The 25,410-nt window shown below is 37.4% G+C and overlaps 1 protein-coding gene across 2 annotated transcripts; it reads right to left on the bottom strand.

The window, feature by feature from the left end:
• Window positions 1-326: 326 nt before the first annotated feature.
• On the bottom strand, window positions 327-24,478 carry LOC763714 (elongator complex protein 2). Of its 2 annotated transcripts, none has more exons than XM_030990645.1 (18): window positions 24,330-24,478; window positions 22,373-22,549; window positions 21,305-21,599; window positions 20,203-20,334; window positions 18,992-19,129; window positions 18,139-18,234; window positions 16,427-16,530; window positions 14,923-15,069; window positions 13,964-14,116; window positions 13,021-13,119; window positions 12,197-12,286; window positions 10,609-10,768; window positions 9,911-10,041; window positions 8,197-8,377; window positions 6,312-6,433; window positions 4,641-4,789; window positions 2,106-2,207; window positions 327-1,674 (listed from the first exon to the last, which is right to left on the bottom strand). In XM_030990645.1, exons 1-18 carry the CDS (start codon window positions 24,453-24,455, stop codon window positions 1,527-1,529), a joined length of 2,550 nt encoding a protein of 849 aa, XP_030846505.1. In that variant the 5' UTR covers window positions 24,456-24,478; the 3' UTR covers window positions 327-1,526. The 2 variants fall into 2 exon arrangements, with proteins under 2 accessions (XP_030846505.1, XP_030846506.1); XM_030990646.1 differs by having other exon boundaries at window positions 21,305-21,596.
• Between the last annotated feature and the right edge of the window lie 932 nt (window positions 24,479-25,410).

Here is a 25,410-nt window from a genome sequence, read left to right as displayed (position 1 = left end):
GACGTTTCTTTATAGAGTTTCGGGATAAAAAAATTGTGTGTGAACACGCTGTCAGTCACAAGTGTAGCACAGGCTGAGATGAAGATGATTAGACGGAAGGACAAGACCTCTCTACATGACAGAAAGGAGAATGAAAATCTCATCTAACTCTTAGGAATGACAAAAATCATATACCTCAGTAACACCAACGAGAGCGACATCGGACCGACTCCAAACCAAATAATCCCAGGCCATTTGGGGTATTTTTATAATATTGGATGGCTTTGAGTGTGATACAAGAATATATCCAATATTGTCAGAGCGAGAGCAATATATTCTTGTATCACACGAAAACAAAGCCACATAATATTATTATTATTATCTTTATCAGGCTAGCGAAATAACAAAATTTGAGTTACCTCGGTAAATATGGCTATTTTGTGCGTGATATCGATATCGATGGTTGAAGTTCCCGGATGACTAAGCAATACAAAAACAATATTGGTCAGTCATCCGGAAACTACGCTAAAGATATTGAATACACTGATTTATTGTACCATTGGAAGCCTCATATAGATAATAATGTACCAGGGTACTTCATTGTTCAGTCAGGTATAGGTTTCATTGGCGCAACTGAGATATTACAGGTGATAAGGATGGGTACATTGAGATGGTATGGCACAACTAATTCAAACAAAGTTGATTTATTATTATTTATTTATTATTATGGCTTCAGAGAGGAATGATCAGAATCTCCAGATTGACGATGGCTCAGAACCCCATGTTTGACGGAACAAGAGCATCTGGACCCGGTTTCATAAAACTTGATATCAATAACAAGTTACAAGCTACTGTTATAAGCTACTGAAATCAAGGCATCTTATTGGACGAGAGCAAATTTATCATAGAAATTAAGCATTTGTTATAGATTAAACGTTTTATGAAATTGCCCCCTGACTTCACCCAGGTGGATGCTGAAGAATGGAAGGTGTCAAAGGCCATGAGGGAAATAAAACATCCAAACGCCTGTCCTCATCATCAGCTCGAGATTGCCAAATAGCCCGCTATTTCTGAGCCTGGATATAAGCCTGATCATGTAATAGCAGGCTATTTGGCAGGTGAAGGCGCACGGCAAATAGCGGGCAATTTGCTCGGGAAACATTCCCAAGATATATTTAGCTGGTTTGCAAAATATCCCGACTTCACCAGCCTGAAGACTCGCACTATTCGCGACCGCTGGGCAAAATATCTCGAGCTAATTTCTCAAGCTGATGAAGACGGGATTTGTGACTTCTGGCTTATTTCCTAAATCAGAAATAGCAGGCTATTTGGCAATCTTGAGCTGATGGAAACATACCGATTGTGTGTGTGTGTGTGTGGGGGGGGATATACTATTAAAATGTAAGTACTAAATCTACTGCTGACCAACTCACATGGCGCTATTATGCTCGTGAAAGCCATGGCCCATAGTGCCACAATAATGTCAAAATAGTGTCTATAAACTTGTAGCCCTTCAGTTTCTACGCTTTCAAGGAGGAGGAATAATGTCACGACAGGCTATCGAACATGTGTATCCGCACACTCCCGTCTGAACTGCAGCTAGCCAGTTGGAACCGGTTCTGACTGGATTCACCAGGTTGACTTCTACTTGTTGGTCTCCAGCTCAATCGTTTAACAGTCATGGTGTGACCCGAGCTGGAAAAAAATAATCAAACCAATTATAAATATAACACTCTCCAAAAGTGAATTTGATTGGAGTACACAAATATTAATACTATAGAGGAATCTTTTTACACTTTTATCAAGTCCTTTTATCTAAAACTTGTCTTAAGACACATACATTTAAGATTGCTTTTGCATTCATTAACTTATCCTGTTCAAATTGATGTGTATTTCACATGTATTGTAATCTGTAGGTTTATTTGCACTATTTTGTTTTGTTTAATATGTACACACTGTAATTGTTTATCAGTCTACTTTGTTTGTTGTAGCGCTTAGAGACTTCGGTGGTAAGCGCTTTATAAGTAACGTTTTTATTATTATTATTATTATGAATTCACCACAAATGCAAGTCCTACATGCTTTCATAAAAAATAGAGAACTGACCCCTGGTATATTCTACTCACTGTTTAGGTAAGGATACGAGACACGTCCATGCAGTTGGCTGGGAAGGATGCCATGAATGGACTGATATTGATCCTGATTCTACACCAACAGCCAGGATGTAGCTGTCAAAATAAACATTTAAGTACTAGAAGGTTGAGTTCTCGGAAGAGGTGAAAAATAATTTGTTAGCGTTATCATTGTTACTATGCAAGTGTGGAAGAACATCAGATAAAAAATGTTCCCCGAAAAGCATGGCTCTTGAAATGCTTTCATATTCTAAATATGGCATTAAACAACGTAAATATCGGGACAGATTTTTATGACACATGTTCGTGTAGCCCCATATTTATCTTTTGGTGTACAGGTGCTTGTAATTTTACCAAGACTTGGCCAAATTTCTTATCATTTTGATGATTCCAGAACCTAGCAGTACACACCAATACTTATAGGCCTATGCTAGATGAGCAACCTTTTATGATCGATTCCACACTGTTTCTTTAACAACGCAATTGCATGACCAGAACTCAACTTTATCTTTAACACGCTTGAGTTCCGGTAAAGTATATAATTAATTTGTGAGCTTTTTTTAATATCAGTTTGGAAGAATGCCATAGTGAATATGTCCCCTAAAAATGATTGCTCTTCAAATGCCTTTATATTTTGAATATACATCAAGAAATAGCTGAGAGGTTTAGACCAAAAACTCATGCCACATGAGTGTGTAGTCCCATATCCCATTTCTGTGAGCTGTGCGTGTGATTTTCTACATGACTGTCTAACAATATACCTAAACACACTCTAAGACCAAAAGTCAAATATGATTACATAGAACAATCACAGCTGCACTAGTAAAAAACTACTAAGATAGATTTACTTTAATTACAATTGTCAAATTTGCACTCAACAATTTTTTGGTGGACAGTTGCTAAAATCGATTTCAATTTATCATTATTGATTTACCAATAGAAGCCATTGGACATGACTGGGTTACAATATACCTAAACACACTACATGTAAGACCCAAAGTCAAATATGATTACATAGAACAATCACAGCTGCACAATTAAAAACTACTAAGATAGGTTTACTTTAATTACAATTGTCAAATTTGCACTCAACAATTTTTTGGTGGACAGTTGCTAAAGTCGATTTTGATTTATCATTATTGATTTACCAATAGAAGCCATTGGATTTTGGGAACACGAATGCGGGGGAGGCGCCAGGCTTAGCACTTAACCCTATCTAGCCGGGGGGGGGGGGGGGCTTTAGAAGCCCCCCCCCCCCCCCCCCCCCCGCCTCTACATTTTTCGCGATAATTTTTTAACGCAAGAAAATCTTGCACTGAAATTTTGTGACTTTTTTCTTTTGAGTCTTTTGCATCTTTTGAAAGAAATTTTTCGAAAATCGGACCTACCATTACAAAGTAACGTGTCCTTTTGTCTTTACATGTCAGCCCGAAAATCGCTCATTTTTGTGATTTGTGGCCTTAGACGCCCCCCCCCCCCCGGGCTATGCAGTTTCAAAATAGCCCGGGCTAAATAGGGTTAACCTAAACACACTATTAGTTAATGGTTAATCCACGAATGAAGTTTGAAGTATGGTAAGAGCAGGAAATTGATGGCTGAGCAATGGTTGCAGGAGCATGCGTCATACAACCAATTTTAAGAAGTCATATCATCACTCAGACTTTGTCAAGTGCTGCCTCAACACCAATGAATATCCTTTGGCAAGACATTAATCTACATTCCGTCGGTGGGGTGACAAAACCTTGTATCTCAAAAATCATGAATTTTCAGGAGAGCGAAAAAACTTTCCTGTCTCAACAAATTTAGTGCTGTGACACCGTTCTTTCTTTTTAAAACTGGAATATTTATACAATTTTTAATGTCATTGTTGAAATACAGTAAAATAATTGATTTTATATTTGAAAGTGAGTTACAAAGTTTTTGCGTTTATCTACATTGATACAAGTTTTTAGTTTGTATTCAAATTGAGATACAAGTTCTTAATTTCAACTCTGGATGAGTTACCAGGATTTGGTTGAATAAGTTACAAGGATTTGTATACATTAACTTCGGTACTGATAGGCCGTGTGTGAGTTATACGAGGAAAAGGAATTACGTATCTTATGTTACGAGGTTTTGTCAGTGCAGCTTCAAAGGGGGTTAAAGTTACGAGATTTAGTTTAAGGGTGTTTGTGTGGAATTTGTGAAAAAACCGAGAAGGAGGCGTTCCATGGATTTATGAGGTGGTGTCGTAGGCCATTACATACAAAATTATGCAAAAAAATCAAAATCTCAGAAAATTAAGATACAAGGTTTTGTCACCCCACCGACGATTTGCCACTCTCCACCCAGGTGCTAAATGGGTACCGGTAGGAAGGAATTTCTTGAATTTCACCGAAATCAGTAGCCGACCTGAGCCGGAGTGCCTTAAACACCTTGCGTGGTGGATATGAGCCCTATAAAAATATCCAATATTATTATCATCAATATTATCATTATAACATTTTAGTAATTCCAATACAATGGCTCCATAACTAATTCTTTATTTACCTTCCATTTGTTGTGAGTTGTCTGGCAAAGTCTATAGCTGTGGCAGAATCACCAACGTCCAGCGGCTTGGACATAGCTCCGTACTGTCCAAGAGGACCGGCGTCACCTTGGTCCTCATCCACGCTTGTCTTCTTACCCCACACAATGACCTGAAAAAGAAGAAGAAAAAAAATATTTAAAGGTATAGACCAGTTTTGAAAAACGCCCCAATCTCAAAAAATGAAATGGAAGCTCTTATTGCCAATCATGTGAAAGAATATGTTTTGATTCATATGTGATGACACAAATTTTGCCGGAAAACCGCCTACTAATTGCTATATTTTGGCCCTCAAAACTAATGTTATGATATCCTAACTTCTTCTGAAAACAAATTCGTGTAAAAATATCAAGAATAGACAGTAATCCTAATGTTTCCTTTCAAGATTACTAATACTTGCTGTGAAAGGTTGGCAGGTATGCTTTTACTCACTGCATGAATGACTCCTGCTCCACAGTACTATATAACATTACTACCAGTAAACCATTTTGCTCCATCTAGATTTTTACAAAATTCTGGATTATTTGGTCTTCCAAATCTGATGTTATATTTCACCAAGGCTGCAAGCTGAGGCTGAAATATAATTGCTCAACTCCTTGACCTTCTCTTTAACCCTATTTAGTTGGGCTATTTTGAAACTGCATAGCCCAAGGGGGGGCTTCTAAGGCCCCCCCCCCCCCCCCCCCCCTATGATCTTGGCCGTGAAACGCCTGATCGCCGCGAAAATTTGCATACATGTCAAGTGAAGTGTATAGAATACTATGGTAATTTCAATTTTTTGAAAAATTCACTCATTTGCATATTTATGGTAATTTATGCAAATAAGGTCATAAAATTCACATTTCTGCCCATAAATCAGACATAATTCATATTTAAGCATTCTTTCTCACTACATACATGTATATTTGTTAGACCATTAGGAATAATAATACAACACAAAAAATTGAAAAACCAGGGTTATTCCTTATGTTATCTATTGTTTTGATAATTTCTTATGTATTTCTTTGTTTTTTAACTTATGTATGTTATTGTTTTTGTTGTTTTATTTCATTTCCAACTATAATTCAACTATTTTGACCCCAAAATAAACACCTAAACTATAAACAAGACCAAATAACCAATATTTTATCTCTTTATTTGAAAAATGAGATTTCAATATGTTTTGTACACAAAGCACAAAAATGAGCGATTTTCAGGCTGACATGCAAAGACAAAAGGACACATGACTTTGTAATGGTGGGTCCGATTTTCGAAAAATTTCTTTCAAAAGATGCACAAGACTCGAAAGAAAAAAGTCACAAAATTTCAGTGCAATGTTTTCTTGCATTAAAAAATTATAGCGAAAAATGTTGAGGGGGGGGGGGGTTAAATAGGGTTAAAGGTATAGACCAGTTCTGGTCATGCGATTACATTGTGAAAGAAACGTTGTGGAATCAATCAGAAAAGGTTGATCATCTAGCATATAAGTATTGGTGTGTACTGCAAGGTTCTGGAATGTATATGGGACTATGCGATATCTACCCAGTCCAGATAGATATGATAATTTACCAAATATATCAACCATTCCTCCACATAGGAACGATTAGCCGCTACATAAAAGCAAAATAATTTAAAATAAAAATGATCAAGCTTACCTTCTTATCTCTGGAGGATGTAGCAAAAAATTGACTATCATGTGACCAAGAGCATGCCCAGATGATACGCGAATGTACTGATGTCTTCTTATCGGTGTGTGCTATCAGCCTATACGGATTATCTATTGAAATCAGTGAGAATCAAAGAGGGTTTAATTTGGTGGGCCAAAATTATAATGCGAATCCCTGTTAATAATAATAACGGCAACAACATTGACAATGATAATACTACTTCTAATAATACAAATAATGGTAATAATAACAATGATAATGTAGATGTGCCGTGGTCGAGTGGTTAAGTCGCAGGACTGTCGATCACAAGGTCCGCGGTTCGAGACCCGCCAAGGCACTAATGTCCTTTGGCAAGACATTGATCTACATTTGCCACACTCAACCCAGGTGATGTAAATGGGTACCTGGCAGGAATTCATTCTTTGAAATGCTAGAGCGCCGCGATGGCAGCACAGCTAAAGCCGGGGTAATAATCTCCAAGTTTGGAAGCGCTTAGTGATTCTAATAAGCGCTACATAAAAACTGAGTATTATTATTATTATTATTATAATGATAATAATTATAATGTTGATAAAATCAATAATAACCATTATCATCATCATAATTATCATCCTGAGCATCATCAAAATTTATGATGATAATGATATTAGATGTTTTTATAGCATTCACATCCACCGCTCAAGGTGTTTAAAGCACACTAATAATAAAAAAAATAAAAAAATAATGACCCAACGATTTTGAACCCCCTCAATGTGCTGCCAACTTAAGGATTATAAAGCTCATTTTTTTCTTCGAAATTCCTAGCATTGTGTGCAGTGTGTGCAATAGCTTTTGCCCTTCCTATTCGTGTATCTGGTATATATTTTAAGTCTCTGAATCAAAAGCTATTAATACAAAATATGGGATGATTGTCATGAAAGGGATTCGGTAACTTTGTCTCAGATTCTGAAACAAAATCCCGGATTCATGCTGCAATCATAATTTTAAACCTTTAGGTCAGTCAGGAACCCCATGACTTTTACAAGCCGATCGCCTGTCTGATTATCAAGATATTTAATCGAAAACAAATTTAACGTTTTCCTAACAGTTTTAAAAACACTACAGTCTATTGGGGAAAATGAGTATGGAAAAACCGGTCACTCAAAGATTTTATTTTGGAGGCAATGCTTGATCATTTTGAAGAGCAATTTGTCTAGGGCTAAAATATACTACCATATCACAGACACTGGTAACACGTAGGGCCGTGCATCTAAAATTTAAAGGGATAGTTGAGTTCTGTTGCAGAGGGCGCTACACAAAATAATTTTTTTGTGAGATAATGAAAAACTGAGTGTCAAATTTGAAAGAACATAATATTTAAACGAAAACATCATCTTTGTTTGATCAAAATCGGTTCAGAGACGACTGAAATATAACGATTTCTGATACTTATATACCACCACAAATATTAGATACTTTGACAAATTTGAAAAAACCGTTGAAAAAAAATGAAATAACGCCTTTTACGTTGTATTTCAGCAAATGCCGATGTTGGTTTTTTTGTTGGCCTTTTCGTGTTGCTTATATTACCCACAATTAGCCGGCTCAAGTATTGTTATTTTTAATTAAATAATTAATTAACGGTCACCATGTTTTTTTTAAAGTGGAGCTGAATTGGTATGATCGTATTGGCTAAATTTCACACATTTTGGGGTATCAAATTACCTTCATAGCAATTTTAGGTTCTAAAAGGGCACTATAAATTTCATAGATAAGAATAAGAGCAATAACCATGCACTTTGAAGGCATTTGCGGTCTGAAAACAGAACTCAACTATCCCTTTAAAATTGTTAAACGATGCCTTTAAGAATGGCCATCTCTCTAGTCTTCCCACCTGCGCTCTGGACTTCTTCAAAGAGAGACCAAGTCCTGTCCCTGGACACTCCGAGCAGAAAGCAGCCATCATGAGAGAACGCAAGCTGAGTGACCGTCAGGGAGTGAGCCATCAGTTGACCTCTCTGTTGCCATGACGATGTATCCCACAAGATGATGGCTGCGTGCTCTGGCTTCGCTGCCTACAGAAATTACAGGAATTAAAAAAAATAAATCAAAAATTACACAATAACCAAATTTGGGTAGAGGTGTGGTTTGATTCAAAATGGTTAGAGATACATACTTCATTGCCATAAATCTTTGAGGTATGACCTATTTAATACAATACACCTGTTTACTAAATTAAATGTATTTCAATTCATGTAACTAGGTTCCTCTCCGTAACCCCTTGTTACCAGCCATTTCATTTTCCTGCTTTTATTAATGGCATCTCTACGGAGGGGATTGGCATAATTTGGTTGTTGCTATGTCAGTTGAGCATATGGCAATTTTTTTTTTTTAGTTGTCAAGAAAAATTTTTGATGAAAAAGTATGCATAAATTTAGTAAACAAGTCTATTCATTTCCCACATAAACAACAGGGGAGCTACATGGTATTAGAATGATTTAAAGATAAAGACCGGTAGTAGTAAAATTGCGGTTCAAGAAGGGATTTGGGTGCAAAGTATCTACCGGTATTCAATATTGTTTAAATATTGCCTGCAGAGGTTTAGATGGTAATACTTCAACCTAAATTCGCAAAAAAAAAGCAGAAATACATGTATATGACCCAAAAGTGCATTCGTGATCTCTTTCCAGGCTGGATCGATATGATAATTTACCCAATATATCAATTAGCAGGCGGTTTCCTGGCAAATTTTGTATCATCACGTATTAGTAGGAACATATTCTTTCACATGATTGGTATTAAGAGCTTCCATTTCACTTTTTGAGAGGGGGGCGATTCCAAAACTGGTCTATACCTCAACTTGTAGACTACTGAATCCTCTCATTTGCATCTAAGGCTCAATTTATAAGCCAGTCATAAATACTATCTGCGCATGGGCAGATTAAGGTAATTGTTCCCAAATTGTAAAACCTGTTGAGGCAAATACTGGTATCATGCTCATGACAGTTATGTAATCAGTATTCATTTATGCACTGACAGTACATTTATCTGATACACAGGTGGATGTATTCTTCTCTAGAGGCAAACACAAGGTATTCATGAAGCACCTCCATCACTTTGGCAGTGATTATTCTAAAATGCACAAGTGGGAAGTAGCCATCATGTAAAAGATCTGTGGATATTTTGGGGTCATGAGCTCCAAAGTTTTTTACGAACTGGCTTATACAGGAGTCATCTGGTTCCCATAGGCAAGGGATTCATATTGTTATCGTTGAGGTCAGGGGGGTTCTTCACAAAGATCCTAAGTTGAACTTATCTCTAAGTTGGACTTAACAATTATGAAAAGCCATTAGCATCTTAGAAAATAGTATGTAAAAGTCATTTTAAAAGGCATAGAATGTTGATTCAAATCATTCGTATTTTCTATAATCATTGAAGATTTCATGTTCTTGATGTGGAATTTATGAAAAGTCTGAAATACTTGAATTTTTGCTTTTTAAAATATTGTATTCTAAGGCTACAAATGGCTCTTCATAATTTGTAAGTCTAACTTAGAGATAAGTTTGACTTAGAATCTTTGTGAAACACCCCCTGGTCAGACCCTTTACCTTGCATGCTGATGCAATGATGTTTCCTGAGGGATGAGCAGCAACGCTGAAGATTTCATTACCATGTCCATACAGCTTCTGAGTCTCTGGCCACAGGGTGTTTTGTAGCAGGTGATCTTCAGTTGGAGGGCCTGTTAGGCAAATCAGGATCATTATCATTATTCTGATCATTTTCATCCTCATCATTATCATTATCATGATTACTATCAGTATTACTATTATCATTGTGGAATACTCTCCCTCAATGGATTAAGAATAGCAGTTCTGCTGAAGTGTTAAAAAACAATCTTAAGAAATATCTGTTTAATTTAGCTTATAATTGATTACCATTATCTTTCATGTCTGTACCTTTCCTATTGCACTTTTGTATATATTATGTATCATGTATTTCATCTTTTGCACAAGCTGCGCCTTGAGCATTTGACTGTCAAGTGGATTTGGTGCCTTATAAATCTTATGTATTATTATTATTATTATATTATAATTCTTGATGTTGTGTGTTGTTTATCCATGGTAGCCTCATCTGTAATAATACCATTCTTTCTGAGGCCACTACAATCACATTACTACCCAACTTTAGTCTGGCTACCACTAAAAGGTGCTCAAGCATACAAAGAATTTCCTCCTACCAGGTACCCGCTTTAACTTCCCTGGGTGGAGAGTGACAACTATATATACATGAAAAAAGTAACACTTACTCTCCAAAGCAACCGGTGCAAAGTAAATCTCAGTGTACTGCTCGCTAGGATGATGGATCTCTCTGTCCACGCTAGGCATACCCCCCTCTCCCTGGTAAACAGCCTTGTTAGACAGTCCCAAAGCTGGTACACTGGCACCCTCCGCTAGATTCTTGGTCTCCTGCAAAGGGAATGAGTCCCAGGGGGGTGTTTCACAAAGATCCTAAGTTGAACTTATCTCTAAGTTGGACTTAACAATTATGGAAAGCCGTTAGCATCTTTGAAAATATTTTGTTAAAGTTATTTTAGAGGCATGACAATGTTGATTCAAATCATTCATATTTTCTATTATCATACAAGGTTTCATTTTCTTGATGTGGAATTTATGAAAAGTCTAAAATACTTGAGTTTTTGCTTTTGAATATATTTTATTTAAGGCTACAAATGGCTCTCCATAATTTCTAAGTCCAACTTAGAGTTAAGTTTGACTTAAAATCTTTGTGAAACACCCCCCTGATTCTGTTTGTAATAAACCTTATTTAAATTGTCTCAAGAGAGCCACTCAAAGGCCCGGATTACAGAGGGGAAAAAAGGAGGTTTAGATTTACCCCTTTATTTGCCTAAGGTGCCAATCGACTCAAACGATGGTAAACAAGAAGTAAATAATAATAATAATACTCAGTTTTTATATAGCGCTTATTACAATCACTATGCGCTTCCAAACTTTGGAGATTATTACCCCGGCTTTAGCTGTGCTGCCATTAAACGGCGCTCTAGCATTTCAAAGATTTAATTCCTGCCAGGTACCCATTTACATCACCTGGGTTGAGTAATATAATAGGACTAACAGTGAATTACGAATGCTACATCTGAGGATCCATTTCCAAATTCCAGTCCTATTGGAGTCCTAAACTATTGTTAGATCACATCTATGTCATTTCATTATCCATGAAGTTTTGAAATAAAATGAAAAGTATGTTGGTTTGGTTTTTTTCTCTCACAATAATCTTGCAAATATAAAGATATTAAAGCAATGGTCAAATTCATTGTTTAAAGGTACTGTATCCCTTTTGCAGCCAACATCAAATTCTCTAGAAATTTACATGAATTACAAATATGTCACATATGTCCAATCTGTGAAATGTCACATTAGCAGTGTCCTTGTATTCAAATTATGAAGAAAAAAAATAACTTTCTAGACTGTACTGTCAGACACTATTCAGTAACTGACCAATTTCTTTTTTTTTGGTGGTAATAACATACATAAAATGAGCTGTAACAGGTACATGAGCAGTTGTCTACATCAATAACCCACTTCTTGTAATGGCCAGAATTAAACTGATTGAATCTTTGTGTAGCACAAAACGTACAACCTTTCGGTACAAGGGTCTGAAAATCAGACTATTTAACAAAATCTTGCTATCCATGTCAATTTGGAATGATGCGGTGTCGTCAGTAAAACTACATAAATAGAGGCATTTTAATTCAACAATGTGTGGGTGGGGTGGGGTGGGGTAGGGGTGATGTGTGGGCTGGTGTGTGTGGACCAGTGTGGGTGTGGGTGCATTTGTGTGTGTGTGTCTGTTGGGGGATGGGGTAATCTTCATACCTGTAATGCCTTAACTGATGATGTGTCAACCCCAGATATCTTGGTCAAGTTGTTAAGAAAGTTGGTTGGTGCCTCAAAAACTCTGAGAACCTATTCAAAAGTATGGAGACAAAGATAAAGACACTATGAACATCACGGACAAAGAAAGAGGACAAAATACATGTATACAATTTCTCATTCTGCCTTCAACAATTGCTGTGGTAAACAAAGGAACATCCCTTCACCACTATTATGTAAAAATGTGTAGAACAGGTGTCACATGCATATTCACCTGTTCTACACAGTCAGAATTCTCAACAAACAAAAAAAAAAAAAAAAAAATTCTCCCTCTTTGGGTTGATATTTCTCCGTTTTGAATGCTTTGACACATATTTTTGAAACCTTTGTTAAAAATTGTTATTGACTGCACATTCTTTGCAATAAGAAACCAGAACTTGCAAAATATTGAGATTTATGTATTTTTCGTGGTATGAAGCTGGCCAATCTAGACCCCTTACGAAATTCGCAACTTTCTTATACTTAAGAAACCAATAAATCAAATCAAATCAAATCAAAAAGTGTTTCGTTTGACAGCACTATGTTATTATCCAGTGGCACGTTCAGATATTATGCGGTAAAACTGTGTTTTTTTTATGATAACTTAAAGTGTAAATACACTACCCCATTTCCGTATCGTATAACACAGAGCTATAAACACATCAGCTAAAGTTGATATGCGCAAGTTCTTTTTTACAGTTGCCTTTCATTTTATACACGTTAAAAAAAACGCAGCAAAATTTTGGGGGCAGTTTACTGCGCCATATCTGACGAGCCTATCTAGGTACCTTTTCATCAGCTCCTGAAACAAATGAGTGAGGTCCAATCATAGCTAAGCAATGCATGTCGTAACCATGGATCTGTGGACGAGCTATCTCATGCCATGACTGGAGAGGGAGACAAATTGAATGCATATTAAGAAGCTATAATGATCACAATACATTATACAGTAACTAACCCACCAAAACTACAACAATGATGGAACAGGGTTCAGGGGTGATAGTGAGCACTAAAAAAATATAGGTTTTTTTGTTTTTCCCCCTTGAGTAAAAAAGAAGATGAGGATTAGCGGGGGAAAAATGGCATCTAACAACATTCCCCCCTTTCGAGTAAGAAAAGTGGGGAAAAATAGGGAAAATTTTAAGAAAAATAGGGCAAAATAGGGAAGAAAAGAGAAAATAAGGGGGAAATCGGGAAAATCAGGATAAAATAGGGAAGAAGAAAAAAAACATTTAAAAAAAAAAAAATCAGGAAACCGATTTAAATCGGGTTTTTATCAGGCCTGCAAGATATGCTAGGGGCTTTTTCTTGTCAAATATGTAGGGTTAGCACTTAGAAAGTAAGGTTAGGTTGGAGTTGGGGGCTAGCCCTCACTCTAAACCTAACCTTAAAGGCATCGTTTAACCATGTTAAATCTGATATGCATGGCCTACGTGTTATCTGTGTAATATCTGTGTTATTGTGTAATATTGAAGCCCCACAAAAATTGAGCTTCAAAATCATCATGAAGAGCCTCAAAAAAGTAAAAATCTTTGAGTGACCGGTTTTACCATACTCATTTTCCCAAGTAGACTGTAGTGTAAAAAAAAACATTAGGAAAACAAAAATGAAAGTTTTATTTCCAATCATAAATATCTTGATAATCAGACAGGCCATGCATCTAAAATATATGCTGGAGCAAATCTCGGATCGTCGTCCTACAAGCTAGAATCAACAACATGGATCTCATACCTCCTTGCCGTCTCGCCTCCACACTGCATGTAGCCTAGTGGTCTGGTCCAGGCCTACACTCAACAAGAAATTCCCATCAGGGTTCCAAGCTAGGTCCTGGACGCCTGAGTAGTGACCGCTGACCACCTCTGACGGACTCCACGAGCTTGGACCCTGAAGCAAGAAAAGAATTCAGAAAAATTTTGGAAGGATGACCTCAATTATAAACATTCCATAAAGCTCTCTGAATCCCCATGCCAGCAGGGCTTTATTTTTTTACCTGCAAATTAGCGCACTTGTTGGTGAAGAGTACGTCACTAATTGCCCATACACTTTTTTTAATATTGATTGTAATTGTTGACAATACTTTGACATAAGCATTAATCATTGCAATAACAAGAATCTTTCAAATGCTGCATGGATATTCTTCAAACTGGTCATGAGGAATATTTTGGTTTTATTTTTGACGAAAAAATCATCAAAAATTCAAGGAATGCGATCTGCAAAGCACTTTCTCAAAAAGGTATACAAAGGATGCCAGAGACCAAAAGACGGTACCTTAGCAGCATCTTTGTTCCCGACATCAGCATCGACAGCCAATATAGGTTATTAAAGGCTCTATTAAGCAACCTGGGAGAAGTTGTGGCACTGGACTGTACATGTATTTATAAAACAGATAGAAAGTGTTCTTTTTAATCTTAACAACGTAATTCTAATAATAGTAGTGAACATTCATAATGTGCCATGTCTGTCAAAAATGACACTCCTAGCACAGTTGTTCTAGGGGCTATAGTTTAAACTGCACCATCATTAATTGTTCTATCCAACTTAACCTCTGCTTTCCATGATGTCTTGGGTGCCATCATGGTCCAGAAATGGAAAGTTTTCTTGCGATCCTTCGGAGTCGTTCTTTGGGGGATAAAGGTAATGGTACAAATTGTACATGTATGTTTTACTACAAAGTGTTCCATCAGACTTACCTGTCCTTCCCCTGATGCCTTGGGCGCCTCCTTGGTCCAGAGATGGAAAGCACCCTGGTAGCCATGTGATAGGATAGCCTCACCATCCGGGCTAAACTGACAGCCATACAGCCCCAGGGTATTACCTCCTACTTCTCCCACTCGAACCTGTCCAAGGTTAAATAATAATAATAATAACTTCTACTTTATATACTTGTATATCAAAGTGCTTTACAATATTGATGCAAGTAAAACTAAACAGAGAAATGACAAGAGAACACAAGTGAATTGATCACACATAAGATAATAAGGTAAGGTAACAATTTAAGAACTACTGGTAGGTTGAATATGCCTTTTCCATTAGATTCGCTTTTAGTTTAAAAAAAAAAAAAGTAATATCAGAGATGCAACAAATGGAGGCTGGAAGAGAATTCCGCAAACGTGGAGCAGAGCATGAAAAGGACCTATCACCAAAGTATTTTTTTTTTGCTTTTTTAATGGTCAAGAGAGTTTGATTTGCAGAACAAAGGGGCCTATTTGGCCAATGACAGAGTCTTCTCATTCTACACTATATCCCAAGTTGGCCACCTAATATTAAAATGTGCATCTTCTTTTTTATCTTCATATATCAAATTGAAATCCAACTACATTGTACCACATACATCTGTAAATCTTGATGCACAACCCCTCTTTCTTTCTTTTTCTTTTCTCTCTCTCTCTCTCTTTCCCCTTTTACCAACATTTGTTCCTCCATATCCATATAATTATGTATCCATTGAGGGTAGTCATGCTATCAAGCTTTACTTATTTTGTCAACCCTCCTGTTTAATTTTTGTTGTTGATTAGTCACAGTCAGCCTTACTTTATTCGACATTATATTATTTTGAAATGTGTAAAATTTGCAATGGTTTGTTTGTTATATATTTGTAAAAATGCAAAAGAAAAAGAAAATCAAACAGAAATAAATAAATCAAATCAAAATCAAATTATGGCTTGTTCACACATGACTCAGGAAGTGAAGGATTCTGTTTCTATTATTTTTTTATTTTTTTTGTGGGTTTATACTAGATAATTGGGAAGCAGGGATGGAGCTGCACACAACAAATTTTCCTACACGTACTCACTGTGTTTTATAGGATGCAGAAATGTCAAGCATATTATGCTTACTGTACATGTAAATCCTTATAAAAATAATTCACTGCGGCTTGCAGCATCACATGTTTATCCATAGGAGATTAGAACATTTTCTTGTAACATTCTTTCCTGATTGTTTGATACAAGGTGTTCTTGGACTATACACAAGAAATTAAATGTAACACATATATATGTACAAACAGTCATTCGAGTGTCATGTATAAGATTAGGTACCTGCATACAAATACATGTAAACAATTCAATTGCAAACAAATTTTGGAAGATGTTGTGAAACAGCATATATGAAAAATCAAATATTTAAAAGGAGAGGAAATAAACATCCACTGATGACCCATGAACTGCCTTCATGGAACCAAAAGTTTATTCTCACCTCGTCAATCCACATTGCATTTTGGTCATCAAACCTCCAGATAATCATGGTCTTGTCCATCGAGGCTGACAATAGGCACAAAGGCTGGTGATATTTACCATTTCCTAAAAGTAAGAATAGAGATAACCAACCAAATAGATTGAAATATTTCATTGAGTACAGGAAGGATTTGAGCTGACATCTCAAGTCTTGTTTTTTAAAAACTTGTTTTGTTTGACTGTGTTTTCGGTTCGGTTACCATTTCCATAGAGTAAATTCACAATGTGTAAGCTAAATGCATCAATTAGGTGGTTGCATCTTAAAGTGACTTGGTAACATTGTTGAAGGTTGATGAAAAAATTGCTTAATTTTTGTATAAAATGTTACTTACTATATTTCTTCTACTGTACTAACCCTCTGACATGCAAAAAATTGTGAAAAAATTCTCAAACCACAGAGATATCTATGGTTTTCTTTGAAGGAGTCGATGTATGACACCCTCTAACAGTGATTAACAGTAAATTCTCCCAACCATTTTTGAATTTTCCTAACCGTTTTTTCCATGAAAAAAAGACATAAAACAGGCTATAAAAAAATCTGTCAACACTTAAATGTCTGGAATGGAATGTAGAGCCATTTTATTGCTTTGTGACGATTTCTATTCACCTAAAATGTAATTAAATTGTAATAATATAGTTGGGAGAATTAAGGAATCGATCAGATCAGTTTTTCCCAATATGTACCATGAATAATGGTCCGTTTTCACTCAAATTTTCAGATTATCTTTAATTGTACATCTAGCATTGAAGTCACTACCTTAGCACCATTATCTCTCATCTGAACAATGTTACCAAGTCCCTTTAAGAAATCCACACAGAAAATAAAAATACTGGTAAACAACAGTTTATTTAATAACTTTGCCTCTTGACTGCTGAATTCTTTCATTCTAATGTACGTATAATACAGGGACCAACTGGTTCTTATAAGCAATGGGTTCAAGCCAATCCATTTTGTTGTAAAAGTAGGTTTTTGTGAGATTGATCTCCATCTAAGACACAGGGCACTTACTCTGTTTTGTGTCATGGTTGGTAAAATTCTCACAGTGACGTAGCATACATCAGTTAAAGGGATAGTTGAGTTCTGTTGCAGAGGGTGCTACACAAAATATTTTTTTGTGTTTTGTGAGATAATGAAAAACTGACTGTCAAATTTGAAAGAACATACTATTTGAATGACAAAATCATCTTTGTTTGATCAAAAACGGTTCAGAGAGGGCTGAAATGTCCATAAATATAACGATTTCTAATACTTGTGTACCACCACAAATATCAGATAATTTGAACCAGCTGTTGAAAGCCGTTGAAAAAACAAAATAGCGCCTTTTACATTGTATTTCAGCCAATGCTGATGTTGGCTTTTTTGTTGGCTTTTTCGTGTTGGTTATATTACGCACAATCAGCAAGCCCATGTATTGTTATTATTATTAATTAATTAATTAATTAATGGTCACCATATTTTTTTGAAAGTGGAGCTGAATTGGTATGATTGTATTGGCTAAATTTCACACATTTTGGGGTCTAAAATTACCTTCTTTGCAATTTTAGGTTATAAAAGGGCACTAGCAGCGTCATAGATAAGAATAAGAGCAATATCCATGCAATTTGAAGGCATTTGCGATCTGAAAACAGAACTCAACTATCCCTATAATAAAGTCTTCATGCAGCTTTACGTACCATTCCTGGATGGCTTCTGCCAGTGTACTGCATAGATCCACTGCTCATGACCAGCTAATACAGACTCCAGGCTCACAGCATACCTCTGCTCTGAAACTACATAGATTGTACAAATTGGTTAATGATAAAGTTGAGTACTTGGTCTAAGTGCATGTCACAAGCCTGATTGTAATTTGAGTAATATCGCATTGCAAAAGCCTGAGTAGCAACTAGCATTGTAATTGTACATGTATCTGTAAACACTGCATTAATAATTGATAATAATAATTATAGGCATTTCTACGGAAATTCTATTCCGAGGCGCATTAATTATTACACCGACTGTAGCCCAGCTGCCATTACAGCGCTCCAGCATTTCAAGGAATTAATTCCTGCCAGGTACCCATTTTCCTCACCTGGGTCGAGTGAAGCAAATGAAGACTAATGCCTTGCCAAAGGACATTAGTGCCGTGTCGGGGATCGAACCACAACCTTCGAATTTCAAGTCAAGTGCTTAAACCACTCGACTACGACACTCCTTTTAACTGTAAACACTGCATTACTCAGGTATGATAGTGAGCACTAAAAAAAAGATTTTTTTTTCCCCCTCAACCACACCCCCCTTGAGTAAAAAAACAGAGAAGAAGAGGAATCGGGGGGGGGGGGAATAGCATCTAACAACATTCCCTCCTTTGAGTAAGAAAATTGGGGAAAAATAGGGAAAAATAGAGGAAATAAGGGGAAAATCGGGGGAAAAAATATTTTTAAAAATCAGGAAGAAAAAAATCTGGTAACAAATATCTGGATTTTTTTTTAGAAATCAGGAAACAGATTTAAATTGGGTAATTATCAGGCCTGATTACTGAAATCTTACCTTGATGAAACACGGTGAAGGTATTCTTCTTGAGTTGGATCTCTGTATCTTGAGCAGCTTTGAGTCTGCTTGCTGATATCCTCCACACCCTGATGAAGCAATCTTGGGCACATGACGCTAAGAGAATATCACCATCATCTGAACACCACCAAAGCAAAATACAATCCATCTATTACTGGTACTCCATTTATAGTAAATGCAAAACAATACAGAACAGGGGGGTGTTTCACAAATATTCTAAGTTGAACTTAACTCTAAGTTGGACTTAAAAATTATGGAGAGCCATTTGTAGCCTTAAAATAAAATATATTCAAAAGCAAAAATTCAAGTATTTTAGACTTTTCATAAATTCCACATCAAGAACATGAAATTTCACATGATAATTGAAAATATGAATGATTTGAATCAACATTTTCAGCTTTTTAAATAATTTTAGAAAAAATATTTTCAAAGGTGGTAACGGCTTTCCATAATTGTTAAGTCCAACTTAGAGATAAGTTCGGCTAAGGATTTATGTGAAACACCCCTCAGAATGGTTTACTGAACAATGCAATCCAGAGCTACCAAGTGTCACACATTATGCGTGACAGTCTCGCATCAAGGGTCTGAAAAGGCTGTCATGCATGGCAACCATTTTTGTCAAGCATCAGGTCCAGACTGGGAAGAGAAAAAAAAAGGTAGTAATTGCTAGACTACATACTGGCTGACCGCCTCGAGGCCTCAGCTAGCTCCTTGCAGGGCTCGTGTACGTATATCGCATGCACGTCGTAGCATGCATGCAGGCCGGCTATCACGTCGCGTCATGTGTGTGTGCGATTTTTCGAAACGTACACTATATGTACGCTATACACTGTACCCTCGTCCGCGCACTGGCACAGCGAGTCATGAAAATGTCACGCATAGTAGTGAGTACAATTTTTTTTTTGGTCCTCGAAAATTTAAAAATTTGCACCCCCCACCCCCCCCCCCCCCCCTTGATCGCCAGAGGGGGGGGGGGGGGCCCAACCCCCCAAAAAGGTAAAAATCACGTGTTTTTACATGATTTTTTTTCTCAAGGGGGAGGGGGGGGGGGGGGGGGAGGCAGGCCCCCCGTGGATCCGCCACTGGTGTAAACCCCGTCCCCTAATCCAGAGGAGGCATTAACACTTGGCCAAAAATGTCATCGCTCTCAGGTCACATTGTAACTAAACTTTTATTTTAATATTTCTTACCATCATGCGTGAAATCCAGTCCTCTAATCCAGTCCTCGTGACCAGAAAGACTCTGTACTCTGGTGAAGACACCATTGATCTCTGTGTATAAGTGCACCTTGCAGTCATCGCCACCCACAGCTAGCAGGGGAACTGTGTATTAAGTGAAATCAAAAGAAATTGATGTTGAGATGATCAGTCAGTATGACAAAACAATGCAGGCTTTGTGAAGTGTTGAATTTATACACTTTCGAGGGCCCTAAATAAACACAAGGTATGACAAGAATGAGTCAGCATACACATAAAGGTCCAGTTTTGTTGCATTATAGCTTTTGATGCTGCATATTTTTCTATAAGAATAGAAATCCCTCTACAAGTACAAATTGGGAACATTATTTTTACAAAAATGTGTATAACTTTGAACGTTTGTCTTAGCTTCTATCAATATATATTCTTTTTAAAACCTTAAATGTAGAAATAGAAAATTACAAATCCTACCAACTTTTATTAGAAGGTTAATCAACTGAAGGGCTTGTTACATATCAAGGAATTGATAATAGCACTGATCGTGATCAAATCAATCTCTGTAGGAAATGTATGTACATGTATGATACTCACTGATTTATGCTAATAAGCCTTCAGCAGTGATTCTCTTGGATCTAATGCATTTTCTGCCTTATTTTATCATCATCTTCAAATTGTTAATTTAGGGACGATCCCTTTAAAGCCCCACTGTACTACTTGTAGCTACGATGTACTTGCTCCCTCTATATAGAGGATAACCACCCGTCAGTGACCTTGCTCCCTCTTGACGCTACTTCACTGGAGGGCTTCAAGGGAGCGCTTCCACCAAGCATCTAGACCAAGAACTAGATAGTTTATTCCTTAGCACTACATCCTGACTTATGGATCCTGCTGAGTATCGCCGTAGAAGTAGAAGTATAGAAAACAATGCCTTAGCGGTGCCCCTTGGTCCCCCATGATCCTCTTTTTCCTATGTTTATTGAGAGCTGACTTGATGAGATAACCACCTGTCAGTGACCTTGCAGGGTGGTCTAATCCCCCTGGCCAAACTAGTAGAGACAGCTTTAAAAAATCAGTCCTGAACAATGATTGAACCTACCATTGCCGCTACTGATGACTGTCATTGCCACATCCACAGCAAAGCCCGATCCAAATGAAATGCACTGCTTCTCCACAAACACAAGCTCTCCTTCTGCTCCTCCTCCTCCTCCTTCTGTTCCTCCTTGCTCCTTTCTTTCTCTCCTCTCCCATATCCTGACAGTGGAGTCAGTGGATGCACTGACGATCAGAGTCCTGCGTGTGAAGCCCGAATCAGAGGAGGTTGGAATGGCAATGGCATCTACTGCTGTCACAGATCCAGTGTGGCCAGACAAGACGCTTGATAGAGCAAGCTGCCGAAGGAAGGAAGGAAGGAAGGATCAATAAATGTCAATAAAGGCATCGTTTAACAATGTTAAATCTGAGATGCACAGCCCTACATGTTATCAGTGTCTGTGATATGGTGTAATCTGGAAGCCCTAAAAAAAAAATTGCCCTTCAAAATGACCAAGAAGTGCCTCAAAAAAAGTACAAATCATCAAGTGACCGGTTTTACCGTACTAGTTTACCCCAGTAGACTGTGGTGTTATGAAAGCCGTTTGGCAAACGCAAAATTTGATTTCGATTTCCAATCATAAATATCTTGATAATCAGACAGGTGATTGGCTAGTAAAAGTCACGGGTTCCTGACTGACCTAAAGGTTTATAATCAAAGCAAAGTAAAAATGGAATCTATGTGGTGCGTTTTCATATAGAGGCCATTCTGGCGCATTTCCAAGATTTCTCCCTCATAAAGTTGATCCTCAGCGCTCATTTATACTTGTACAGTCAAACCTGCTTTAGTGACCACCTGTATACAAAGACCATATTTGTTGTCTCCCTTGAATATTTTTTCATTCAAACCTGTACTGCCTATAACCATCTGCCTATAAGGACCACTTTTCATGTTTCCCTTGAGTGGTCTTGAAATGCAGGTTTCATTGTATTTCAATTACGAGCAACTCTATTAGACATACAGTATGATATAACTTCAGGGCATCACTCCCCATTTTTTCTGTACTAAACATTCATCAAAAGCAGTTAGTATCAGGGTAGACTTTCCCTTTAATCCTTTTGTTCTACTTCTTACCTCACTAACTGACCCACGCCAGAGAATAAGAGCACCGTCAGTTGATCCAGATACAAGTTCCTGGTCTAAGTCCTGGACTTGCCCATGGTCTGATTCACTGGATTCTATCCACCTAACACAATTGACTCGATCCTTGTGACCACTTAGCACGAAAGACATTGGAAGCATCCCATCATCCTAACAAAGAGAAACAAGGAAAATAAATAAACTCAAATAAATCCAAAATGATAGATACATACACTGTAACTACTAATAAAAGTGTTATAAATAAAATAAACTGAAATTAAAAATAATTATATATATATAAAGAAAGAAATGAATGAATAAATGAATCTCATGCTGACAAGATGTAATGAAAAAAATCTTGTGAGTGGTGACAAACATACCAATCTTTCCAATGTTGTTTCTGACTTTTCTCGATCGTGTCAATCAAATTAAACTAGATTCTCATTTCAAAGAACCTTCTTCCATTTATTGTTTACAAGTAAAACCAAAATCACAGATGAAAACAAAGTACAAACGCTTTGTACAATACTACAAAAGTACAATTGAATTGTGACCTCAATTTTCCAAACCCCTCCCTGGCTTTGCCATTGCTTGCTCTTGAAGTTCAAACAACTCTTCAAAACCTTTTGGACTATGCGATTTTTATTATTCTATTTTGACACATTGGTAATTCTCCAGATTCTGCCGAAAGTAGACAAAAGCCTGGAAAGAGGATAGTTACGCACTATTCCTCACCCTCACGGCAACCGTAACCCTAACCCTGAATTTTGAACTTTTTTCTTTCCAGGCTTTTTTCTACTTTGGGTAGCGTCCGTCATTCGGCACTAGAGGATGCGCTTGCGCACGATCTATGTTTACGTACAGTGTACGTAAGGTGCGCTAAATTTTTGTCTGTGAGCTGGATGCATTGGTATTGAAAAGGGTGGATTGATATCATGTTAACAAAAAAGTGATGTCGTTATTTGGCAAACTTATGTGCGTACCTATTTCCAACATACTTGCAGCTTCTTGCGTCTGCGATTTTGGTTGCTACTACCGCTAGAAAGCTGAAATTTTGTCTGATTTTCACCCCGGCAAGTCCAAATTTGGGTACGTTTTATCATGAACTTTGTCATATTATATATACACTTAATCCATATTGCGCATTATTAAGCAGTTTTTTCAAAATTGAAGTGTTTACTGAATTTTTGAAAGGAAGTTTTGTCTTCCCAACAAAATCCCACATATCACATTCAGCGCACAAACTGGGGCTTATGACGGCCTTTTTTGGATGCTTGATCGGCTACTTGACAGTGGGGCCCGCGAACATTGTAGATTGTTTGTAGCTACGGCTCATCACTTAGCTAACGTAAGCGCATAATGCACACCGCTGGTTGCAAGACCATAGCGCGCACACTGGCTTTGATGAAATTGGGTACACTAAAAATCACATTATATTTTATTTTTGCACGAAAACGGCACAATCAGTGACAGTAGGGGCGCTAGTCCGAGAATGAGGATCGTCCTCATAATCAAGGATATCCTCGTAAATGCAGACAAATGCGTCCTCAAAAATAAGGATCGACTGTATTTTTGTGGAATTTTTTTTCATTGGCACTTTGCGCGGATCGCGGGTTACCGAACTGCTCCTCCTGGTGATGCAAAAAACGGATCCCGTGTAACTAGAAAATAACCCTAGTTCACCATCTACTTTTATGGGTTGTCCATCCTCCCGAGGATTTATCCCTCATAAAATGAAAGTCTCTGTACAAAGTCAATGTATTGGCATAGACTCCCAGCAAAATACAGCATAACATACCCCACGTCACAATACACGCACGATACGAACGCACACACGCCCAACATAAAACTTACAGCACCAAAATCAACACGTGGGGCAATGCTCAAGAGAATGCGAATGGCCTTCATTCAAATTATTAAACTTTCAATAGGAAATAAGTTATCAACTTACAGAAATTTTTGTTATCGCTACCGAGTTTGAAGTACCGATGGCAATCTGGCCATTTTTCCCCCATTGAACGCAATTTGGCACGCGATTGCACGCAATCGCGTGATATTCAGTTCGTAGAGATCCCATCACGTTTGACGTTGTATGGTAAGCCAAATGTGCCAAATCCTAGAGGGGAAAAGTATTTTTTTTTTTAATTAATTAATTCATTCATTCATTGATGTATTCATATGGAGGCTAGTAAAATCAAACAGTCATGGGTGTCGATCCCGGGGGGATGGGGGGGGGGGGGGAATATTTCCCCCCCCCCCAATATTTCAGGTGGGGGGGGGGGGGGTGGCCTGTACAATCATCCCCCCCCCCCCAATAATTCATCATAAAAACAAAACTAAAAAAAAATAATGATGAGAGCCCGATGAGAGTAGTTAATGGTTATTACTCGCAAGATGACAATCAATATACACATTTTGGTATCTCATTTTCATAATACAAACATATATAAGTAAGTGTTAGGCGCTATATAAGCGCTGTAATTATTATTATCATTATAAATAGAAAACGAGGTAAACGAGACGACCGTATATGAATTCTCGCTCATACGGCTTCATCAGGAATTGATGAATTTATTCAATTTATTCAATCAACAGCATCATATAAATGAAGAGCGTCAAATGCAAAGCCGCAGCGTTAAAAAGCAACGAGCTTAGTAAATGTTAAGCGCGAAGTGCAAAAGTGCAAAAGAGAATGGGAGACTGGGCGCGTAGCTAGGTGTGGTGGGGGTGGTTGCCCCCCCCCCCCCCCCCCCAAAAAAAAAAAAGAGAGAGAAAGAAAAAAGGAAGAAAAAGGATTTAGAGTCGAGAACGGTACAACGAATCATCTTCCTTTCTCTAATAATTTAATGAAACGTCAAAGCTTCCGCGCTTCGCGCGAAAAAAAAAGGGGGGGCTGATTTTAGCAAGGATTAAGAGTCGAGAATGGTCTTCTTTCTCTAATAATTTAATGAAACGTCAAAGCTTCCGCCCTCCGCGCGGGAGGAAGGGAACTGAATTCAGACAAGGATTAAGAGTCGAGAATGGTACAACGA

Source organism: Strongylocentrotus purpuratus, unplaced genomic scaffold (assembly GCF_000002235.5).
Source record: "Strongylocentrotus purpuratus isolate Spur 01 unplaced genomic scaffold, Spur_5.0 spur5_scaffold_19, whole genome shotgun sequence".
NCBI lineage: Eukaryota > Metazoa > Echinodermata > Echinoidea > Camarodonta > Strongylocentrotidae > Strongylocentrotus > Strongylocentrotus purpuratus.
Note: the sequence above shows the minus strand (reverse complement) of the source record. Positions and strands in the feature narration are given on the sequence as shown.

Bases quoted from the DNA above. Each gene is read 5' to 3' on its own strand.
- LOC763714 (XM_030990645.1), bottom strand. From the start codon at position 24,455: ATGGGATCTCTACGAACTGAATATCACGCGATTGCGTGCAATCGCGTG. The intron at 4,790-6,311 runs GTAAGCTTGATC...CTTCTTTTTCAG, and splicing joins CATCCTCCAGAGATAAGAAG to GTCATTGTGTGGGGTAAGAA. The intron at 2,208-4,640 runs GTAAATAAAGAA...TTATTTTGACAG, and splicing joins CAACTCACAACAAATGGAAG to CTACATCCTGGCTGTTGGTG.